The sequence below is a fragment of the Oryx dammah genome, unplaced genomic scaffold (assembly GCF_014754425.2).
Source record: "Oryx dammah isolate SB20612 unplaced genomic scaffold, SCBI_Odam_1.1 HiC_scaffold_25, whole genome shotgun sequence".
NCBI lineage: Eukaryota > Metazoa > Chordata > Mammalia > Artiodactyla > Bovidae > Oryx > Oryx dammah.
Window position 1 is genome coordinate 15,738,792 of NW_024070209.1, and position 10,185 is coordinate 15,748,976.

The following is a 10,185-nucleotide window of genomic DNA, read 5'->3' on the forward strand; positions in this document are numbered from 1 at the left end:
TGAGGCTGTCTCTTCTAAAGCCTTCCTTTCTAGATCTTCTGAAGAATTCTGTCCCAACATACAGGAAAGAGCCTGGGACCATGAAATGCAGTGCAAACGTGATCACCTCATGACAAATGGAGAACCAAGATCCCATGTGCTGGGTGGGTCCAGGTTCTGGGTGGGCCCTGGAGAAGGGAAAATGGCCTCAAGAAGTGGTAACTGCAGATGAATTTAGCTAAGGTGCAGAAAAGGCAAGGACAGGGATTACAGAGGAGCTGAGATAGGTGTAGGAGAGGAAGAAATGTTACATGTACAACCTTGAGCTGCTGGACTGAGCTCAAGTATGGTGCTGCCTCATACCAGCTGTCATTTGACCACTCCGTGCTTCTATTTCCTATTGGTAAAATGTGGATAATAGGTTTTCATAGGGTGGTGTAAATACTTTAATGAATTAATGTTTTAAGTGCTTAAAACAGTAGCTGGCACAGAGCAAACATTATACAACTATTAGCTATTATTACTAGGGCCATTACTTCATTATCACTGTTATAATGATCACTGTTAAGATTAAGGACCAGGTCTTGAGTAGAGAAGTATAATCATAGCCACTAAATTCAAATGGTACTTAGTAGCATCCTTGCTTGGTTGTGTCTCATTTTTAGATCACCAGAAATGCATTTTTTTTCCTGTTTCCAGTGAGTGGGAAAATGTGTATTTGTAAGAATGACTGCTTTATACATTTAAAATGTTTTGATGAAAACACCTGATGGGTTCAGATAAAGCCATTCTTCCAAAGGCTTGCTGCACTCTCTGATGGTTTGATTTTTCAGTTCTTTACTCTCCTGGGATGCATTCTACCGACCGTTCAGCTACTACTGGCATCTACTGTTCAGAATCTTAATTGTGCTGAAGAGTATGAATCGTATGTGGGTGTGCAGAGCACCCACAAAGGATACCGAGATGTCCCAGGGTCGGGGGTGTGCGTGGGAGGCAGGGGCACACAGTGGGTGAACGCACCCTCGTGTGAGCAAACAGTGATGGTGTGTCGGGGCTGTTGTCATGCCCTTCGTAGATGACTATGCCCAGCTGTGTAACATCCCCGTCACGGGACGCCGGCGGCCGTATGGACAGGATGCCTTGGTGGACTTCAGTGAACAGTATGCTCCCGAAGCGGATCCCTACTTCGTCCAGGACCGTAAGCAACATTTTTTTTAGTTACTCTGAAACTAAACTGTGGTTTTGAAGTTTAGTCAGTGGTTCTCAAAATGCAGTGCCGGGGAACTTGAAGAAATGCAGGTTTGTGGGTGATGCTGTAGACCTGAATCAGGAACTAGGGGGAGACCCACCCTCTGAGTCGTCCTTATGGACGCTCAAGTTTGAGAACCACCGGCTCATATTAAGAGTCTCACTGCTGGGAACACTGTAGGTTTATTTTCTTTACAGAAAATCATCTTATAATTTCCACGACAAAGTCATTTCTTTACCCATGAAGTGGTGGCCTAGCTTAAAGGGGCACAGTTTTCCTAATAGTTTGGTTGTATCTCTACAAGCATTTAAATAGGAAGTAAAACAGCTGCTCTCTCCTGGTCAGAGATGAATTTTTAGAATTCATTTGTGAGGGGGTTTACTAAGTAAGAAATGATGATGTGTGATGGCTTTTCCTGGATTTGTGAGCAGAGTTTAAGTGCGAGGTGGGATGTGTATGTGTGAACCCTGTTCCCATTTAGAAAGTAAATGCCTGAAGGTACCACCAGGGGAGCCACACAAGCTAAATGTGTCTGTGGGAGAGACCAGAGCTTGCAAATAACAGATGAGTTATGTGAAGTCTGAAAAATGGGATGGTAAAAACTGCAGTAGACAGGAGGCGGTCTGCCTTCCCGAAGGGGACGATGGCAGTACACTCCAGGTGCCTGGCCCACACCCTGCAGCCCAGAGTGCTGACACTATAAAAGACGATGAGGCCGCTCCTTCTTATCACCTGTGCGCATGGCGGACTAGCCAGGATCTGCGTCCTGAGAAGCAGTACAAGCTTCGTGGCTGCCTCTGGACCTGCTTCTGTTCCTAGTCCAAAAGTGTTTCCCTCCCTCCTTTCTTTCCTTTTTTGAAAGGTGCAGTATGTTGATCCCTCAGCTGACCTAAAACTGCTTTACAATTTCCATTCAAACAGCATGCTATTAAACCAGCAAGGTTGGGTCTTCTAGATCTGAGTGAGTCTAGAGCACTGGCAGCATGCAGAGGGCCTCTCATGCCCTTGCCCAGCTCTCCTCTCCGGGTAACCACTATCCTGACTTCTAACACCTTAGATTATTTCTTTTAATCAACCACAGATAACCATGTCCTTCTTCAAGAAATATGCTTAAATACATTGACGGCTCTAAGACTGTGCACTTATGATTTCTACATTTCTGTGTATATGTTATAGGTCAGTAAACATTTACTTTAAAAAAGAAAGGGAGAATAAATATTAAAATTGAAAGAAAGTACAGTTTTGCCTGCCTGATACATCCAAAATAACAGGGTAAATCTATATGTAACTGATACAATCTCATGCTTGTGTGTGTAGCCTCTAATACCTTACAGTTCAGATGCCACGAATTTTAATGTTGAAATGTTCTGCCTTAGGTATTGGCTTATGTACCTTTTTTTTAAGTAAATGCTGTCATTGCTTTAAAACATAAAAACAAAATCCATTACAAATGTTAGAAAATAAACACAGTGGTATCAGATCAATTTTCTATTTAGCAACATAGGAAACTACGATGCAGTTCCAGGACCCCAGCTTTAACTAGATAATGGCCTTTAAAGTTCTTAGGAATTACAGAGAAACAGCTCCTCTTTCTCAGCCCAGGATCACAGGTTGTTTGCCCCTGCTGAAGACAGGGTATGTAGGTAGTAAAAGAGAGGCTGAGATTTCTACCAACCTTGTGATCCACCCTGTCCTGTCTTTCTGTTTAAAGTTGAGCAAATGACTGGTGTTACCTTAAGTTAAAGATCAACTTTTCTTATAGCTGACCAGACAGTAAAGTTGTGGGCTTTGCATACTATATAGTCTCTTTTGCGGCTGATATTCAACTCTGCTCTGCTATTAGGAAACCAGCCACAGACAGGTATTAGTGAACAGGTGAGGCTGTCTGTGTTCCAGTAAAATTTTGTTTATAAAAATAGGTAGCAAGCACGATTTAGAGCAGGGGCTCTGTGCTTTGCTGGTGTTTTGGAGTCCTGTACAAGTATTTTGGGGAGTCTGTTTAATGTGTGTGTAGGAGTTTCAAATTTTAATTTCATGTTTTAATTTCTCTAATAAAAATATTTTTTACTACTTACAAAGTTAAAATGATTTTTCTGTGATACATGGACTTTGAAGTACTTCTTTAGGTTGACTTTCTTGTCAGTATTTCTCAAACTGGCTTTTAGGATCTGCTGACAGTCTTGATGGCTAGTTGTATTTCTTCTCACTTTAAAATGGCATGTCATAGATGTATTACTCAGTTTTTTTTCATAATATTTCTTTCTTAAAAGTTAACTTGTACATTATAGGAAACCAAAAAACAAAGTCATCCTTAGTCACAAGCAGTTTACTGTTTGTGTCCTTTCAAGTCTCATTTGTGTGTTTATACAACTAAGCATCCATTTTTAAGTAATTAAAATCATAGTTATGTATCATGCTTTTATACACGCATGAATATTTACCATTTCAATGTCCCAAAGCTATGAGTAGTTTGATACACTATACCAACTCAATCTGGAAAGAAATATATATATATATATATATATAGCTACTGTTGGTAAAAATTTCAGAAAAGACAAAAATGGCAATAAGTCTCTAATGATATTGGCAAAGGTATGAATAAAATCCTGCTTTCCCTTAATGTTCACCTAAAGACAAGGTAAAACAGGGTACACAAAGTATTAATATAATGCTTCTAAGATGATTCATTATCCAATCTAAACTATTAAAGTATTAGCAAGGGGGTATACTTCCACTGAATTACTGACAATGTATTCTTACAGTATAGCCAAGACATGCACACACATACATCCCTCCCTTTATACTTCCTTCTGCTCCTATGCTGCCAACCCAATGAACAAGTCCTGATGTACATTTCTGAGACAGTTTAACAATTCCATGTCCAAGATGCGGCTTTTTTAAAATCAATTACAATGAAATTATATATTGGTTAACTCACTAGCTCTGCTTTTTATCCCACATTATCATCTCAGGACATGTAAAAAGGCATGTCAATGTATGGCAAAAAACCACCACAATATTGTAATTAGCCTTCAATTAAATTAATTTTAAAAAAGCCTATGTTGTAAAATAGTGTTAGACCTTACAGCTGCATAAGCAATGATGTTTTGCTGCCCCCTGCAGTTCCACTGGAGAATTACTTCAAAGGCCAATTAGTTCTGGCCCTAGGGAGATTTTTTTTCTCCCCCCTGAAAGCTAATCCATAGTAGTAGCTTCAGAAGCAGGGGAGAGGATGAAAGGCCACATGTTTTGGGGTCATCATAAATTTATATTTACAACTTTCCTCTCTATAAAGAGAACTAAAATACTCTTAACGCCTGGTGACATTGCTTTTGTACTGCTAAACTGGCTCTCTCTCTCTTTAAACTGATTCAGAACTAAACAAGAGCGTCTTTGTTTTCTTAAAAAAAGTTTTTGGGTATTCTAAACAGAAGTATGATGTATTTTTCTATCAGGATGTTTAGAGTCCCTTTAACTCACTTTAGCCTTTGATCCCCCAAGGGCCCTTTTGTAAGGCTCCTTCTAAAGCCAGGGCAAACAAACAGACCTTATTAAGGCAAGGCCAGCCTGGCTTTTCTCTGCTCTTGGAACACGCAATCAAACAGCACTGCCTCCAATGCGCGTGCCTCTTAGCAAATACCTACGCTGATCATGAATTCCATTGGTTCCATCCCGAAAGATGTTTTGACTTGGGAACTGAGAACTTGGGAAACTTGAAATCTTAGACAAGATGTTAACTAAAGGCAAAAAAACCAACAACAACAACCTACTTGCTGTATTATGTGATTTTGATTCAGAACATCAGAATTCAAAATGTGGGGCTAATCTGTACAACATACTAAGTTTGTAACACTTTAAATGCTATCTTTAAGGTACTGGAAATATGTATGCTGAACCATAACCTTAAAATCACGTTGTTTTTAAAAATGGTGTTAAGAGGATGAAGATTTGTTCCTTGCCTCCTGTTTGTTCCCTTCCAGGTTTTTTAAATAGCTTTGAGGAGTTGCAGGCTGAAGAATGTGGCATCCTCAATGGATGTGAAAATGGCCGCTGTGTCAGGGTGCAGGAAGGTTATACCTGCGATTGCTTTGATGGGTATCACTTGGATATGGCCAAGATGACCTGTGTCGGTAAGAACCATATGTATCTGATGGGAAATTATCCTTTTCCTGAGATGCCCTGTGGCTGGACATCATATAGTCTAGTAGTACATGAAAGATTTGCAGCGTTTCAGTTTGGGAAGATGAGAAAAACTCTGGAGGTGGATGGTGGTGACAATTCTATAACAATGTGAAGGTATATACCACCACTGGACTAGCCAATCAAAAATAGTTAAAATGGTCAATTTTATGTTCTGTATATTTTACCACAATTTTTAAAGAAGTACTTAAGAATTCATATAAATGGTACATATGGAGGAAACACCAGAACATTTGGGGTAATTACTTAGACTCTTTTAAATTGAGCTTTTGACTCAGAGGCAAATAGTGTTTTCCCTGAATAGCTGATGCCAGCATGAGGGACATACAGACGAAAGTACTTCTATTTTGGAGAAAGTTTTTTTTTTTTTTTAATAAAACGCTCATGTAGCCTTCTCTTTTACCTTTAAGGGAACAGTAAATGGTTTTTTTTCCCCTTCCTGTGTAATTGATGCTGTGTTCCTGAGCCTGCTGGCCTCCATGCTGAAAGACCTTTGACTTGCAGGGTTTTTTTTTTTTTCTCCTATTTTTGTGGCTGTTTTTCTCCCTCCTATAGTTTTCCCACTTCAGTTTTGTTAGTCTCAGTCTGGGGTGGTCCAAAAATAGGTAACCCAGGTTGTTACACGTGTTTCAGGGGCAAACAAGACTTTCTTTCCTGTGGAAAGAAATCTAAGAAAGTAACTTAAGCCTTGAGACAAGCTTCTTGGAGGCTCTGTATTTCTCTCGACATCCTAACTGCTCTTCTACATCTGCAGAAAGGGATTTAGAAGTCAAGACAGTTCTTCTAGTTTTCTTGACTATAAAAACTCAAGCTGACAAAATGGTCCCTGTTATGTCAAATAACAGGGAAAGAAATTCTAGAATCCCTTGGATACTCACCTTTTTGCGATCTAGAAGGTCATATTTACCTTGCATAAACAGACAGTAAGAGGAAAGACTACACAGCTTACTGTGGAGAGAGCACGGAATAGCCGGCTGTGTTTAGGCAGGGCCTCAGGGAAGCTGTTGATTGTTTCTCCTCCCAGAGTGATGGGAAAGCTTGCTTACCTCCGTGGTTTGGCTTACTGCAGATGTCAACGAGTGTGATGAGTTGAACAACCGGATGTCTCTCTGCAAGAATGCCAAGTGTATCAACACCGAAGGGTCCTATAAGTGTGTGTGTCTGCCGGGCTTTGTACCTTCTGACAAGCCAAACTACTGCACTCCATTGAATACTGCCTTGAATTTAGAAAAAGACAGTGACCTGGAGTAAAAGAGAAGCTAACATAACCTAAGCCTGTATACTCTGCACTGTGTAAAGGAGAGAGAGAAATGTATTATACTTCAGACATTGCACCTAACCCAAAATGCTGGAAATACGGAAACATCATGGAGTTGTATATCCTCAGAAGAGAAAGGATTCAGTGTGAGCCTGAGTGGTGTGACAGACCAAATGGACATTTCTCTGAAAAACAAAACAGTATATATAGTCTGTTCATATGTAAAATTTAGTGGAAAAGAGGCAGAACAGTGCTGTTATTTTAAACAGAAGGTTGTATTATTATGTTTTTGTTTTGATATTTTTTACTATTGCTTGATTAAATCTGGCATTTAAATAGTGGTGGAAATATTTTATAAGATTTTCATTTTGTGGTTATGCAGTTCCTTGGCTATTGTTCCTTTATCAAATGTCAAGTGCAAAAGTCTTTGATAAAATATTGTTTATTATAAGTAATGTTACACAGGGTTATGCTATTCCAGGTCTGGAAGATTTTTAAAATCCAAATTGTCCTGTGGAGCAGGCAGTGATTGTTTCAAACCTTTTATACACATTTGGAGAAAAGGACTTTATATTTACAATGTGTTGTCTGATTTTAATGTCCATTCTTAGCCAAGCTGCTAGTAGGTGTTAATTGGATCCCTTTCCTACATTGAAATGGAAGAGCTCATGAATGAGCTTCCGTTAGTATTGTAATGTATAAAGTAGGACCAGCAAATTTTTTAAAAACTTGATGATCCCAATATATTTACCACTGTATGTTAAAGCAAAATAAATCACCATTTTTTTTTTAGAAAATTTCTACCTCAGAGTTATGTCAATGAGCATATGCATACCAGTTATCCACCCCACCACCAATGGTCTTTTATGAATGTGGAGTCTTTTCCAGGTTATTAAATTTGTTATATACTGTTACGGGTGGAATTGTGTCCCCGGAATTCATGTTGAGTCATGTCCCCTCAGTACTGTAACTATTTTTAAATGAGCTAAGGGCCATTAAAGAAGGTCACTGGGGTGGGCCCTGATCCAATAGGGCTGGTGGTCTTTATATGAAATTAAAACACACACAGGAAAATCATGGGAAAACACAGGGAGCCAACAGCCAATGGCAAGCCAAAGAAGGCGCCTAAGAAGAAAATTCTTCAATACCTTGAACTTTATTGACTGGGGGATTTTTACAGAAACTAACACCAGTGGCAAGCAACTTGGTATGTAAGTGAATATTGAAATGTCTCTGGTCAATAAGGGGTTAAGAAAATAAATTTAAGCCACCCAGTCTATGGTATTAATACTTTTGACAGCCCTAGCAAATAACTAATTGGTGGATATCATAGGAAGAACAGTTTTTGATGTTCCAAGCCTTGCTTAATACATATCCACAGTCATGCAGTTGTCTTATTTAACCTGAATTTCAGAGTCATTTTTAATAAAGAACATCTGAGTTTTCAAAAAACAAACTATGTATAGGCACACTCAGCAAAAAATATCTCCATCTAACATTTTCTTCTAAGACAGGCTTTTGGATTTTAGTTTCTGCCATAGAAGACTGGTACACCTAAAACGTCCATGTCCCCTGCTGCCAAGAGTTCCATGACCAGGTGCCAACCACTGTCCCTGCCTTCCCAGGAGCTTGTGCAGGCTGTGCACACCCGCAATCAAGGGGATAATGTTCCAGCATATGCTGAGAGAAGAGACATCCAAACTAAAAGCATTCCTCAGGCCAAAACTGTATTAAACCCACACAGGCTACACAGGGACACTCCCACATACAAAGAGCCCTCCAAGATTACAGTAGATAATTGTTTCTCAACTCACAGAGTAACAGAAATATAGTATAAGCAAAATAAAGAAGCAGAGGACCCACTCCCAGTTAAAAGACCAAGAGAATTCCCCTGAAGGAACAAACAGACTACTTGAATCTAATATATACCAAGTTTTAAAAGGAGGTGATGAAAATACTGAAGGAATTAAGAAAGACTATTAACAGAAATGCAGATTGCTGTAAAAAGGAACTAGAAACTATGAGAGGAGCCAAGAAAAATTAGAAAATTCATTTGCTGAGATGAAAGCTGAGCTCAAGGCAATGAATAGCAGAATGAATATAGTAAGTCCCCTACATATGAACTGTCAAGTTGTAAACTTTCAAAGATGTGAACGTGTGTTCCATCAGTGTTAGGCGTGAATGCAAATACAGTTTGTTGAAGACCCTTCAGCTTTCTAATCTATTTCCTCTCCCTCCTCCAGTCAGTAACTCTTGCTTGTTCACTTGATGCCAGCCCCTGTATGCCAGCTGTTGTACTTTACTATTGTACTTTAAGGTCTTATACTGTAAGATTTAAAACTGCAGAAGAGAGAATATGTGCTCTGGAAGATAGAATACAGTAATGGAAATTACCCAATCAGAACAGCAGACAGAAAGCCAAATGAAAAAAAGAAAAACGATATGAGACCTATGGGATAATATAAAGTGCCAATCTATGCATAATAGAGATTCCAAAAGGAGAAGAGAAAAGAATAGAAAAGGATATTAAAAGTGTGTTTGAAGAAATTATGGAACCTCCATAGTGTTCTCCATAGTGGCTGTATCAATTTTAAAAAACTAAAAACAGAACTACCATATAACCCAGCAATCCCACTCCTGGGCATATACCCAGAGAAAACCATTAATTTCAAAGGATATTTGCACCTCAATGTTTATTGCAGCACTGTTTACAATAGCCAGGACATGGGAAGCAATTTAAATGTTCATCAACAGAGAAATGGTAAAGATGTAGCACATATATACAACAGAATATTACTCAGCCATAAAAAGGAATGAAAATGTGCCATTTGTGGAGATGTGGATAGACCTAGAGATTGTCATACAGAGTGAAGTAAGTCAGAAAGAGAAAAATATCATTTATTAACTCATATGTGGAAATAGAAAAATGGTACAGGTGAACCTCTTTGCAAAGCAGAAAAAAAGTGAAAGTGAAGTTGCTCATTCATGTCCAACCCTTTGCAACCCACAGACTGCAGCCCACCAGGCTCCTCCGTCCATAGGATTCTCCAGGCAAGAGCACTGGAGTCGGGTGCCATTGCCTTCTCCAGGGGATCTTCCTGACCCAGGGATCGAACCCAGGTCTCCCGCATTGTAGGCAGACGCTTTACTATCTGACCCAGCAGAGAAATAAAGATAAAGACAGACAGGACAAATGTATGGACACCAAGCAGGGAAAGGGGGTGGGGTGGGATGAATTGGGAGCTTGAAATTGACATATATACACTACTATATATAAAATGGATAACTAATGGGAACTTACTGTATAGCACAGGCAACTGTACTCAATGCTCTATAGTGACCTAAATGGGAAGGACATCCAAAAAAGATTATGAATGAATGACTCTTATAGCTGATTCATTTTGCTCTATGGCAGAAAATAACATTCTACAGCAGCTTCAATAAAATTGTTTTTAAATGAGGAAATTATGGCTGAAAATTTCTCAAAGCTAGAGAAGGA

General features: G+C 39.2%; 1 protein-coding gene across 9 annotated transcripts in view; it reads left to right on the forward strand.

Annotated features, from left to right (window-relative positions):
* The window catches only part of LTBP1 (latent transforming growth factor beta binding protein 1), a 455,261-nt gene extending 447,551 nt beyond the window's left edge, over positions 1 to 7,710 (forward strand). For 6 of the 9 annotated variants that reach the window (XM_040224607.1, XM_040224608.1, XM_040224611.1 and 3 more), the window contains 3 exons: positions 1,055 to 1,177; positions 5,209 to 5,358; positions 6,498 to 7,710. In XM_040224607.1, coding sequence (XP_040080541.1) covers positions 1,055 to 1,177; positions 5,209 to 5,358; positions 6,498 to 6,679 — 455 coding nt within the window. In that variant the 3' untranslated portion in view covers positions 6,680 to 7,710. The remainder of the gene's footprint in view (positions 1 to 1,054; positions 1,178 to 5,208; positions 5,359 to 6,497) is intronic. The other 3 variants (XM_040224609.1, XM_040224614.1, XM_040224616.1) reach the window with 1 other exon arrangement.
* The last annotated feature ends 2,475 nt before the right edge of the window (positions 7,711 to 10,185 follow it).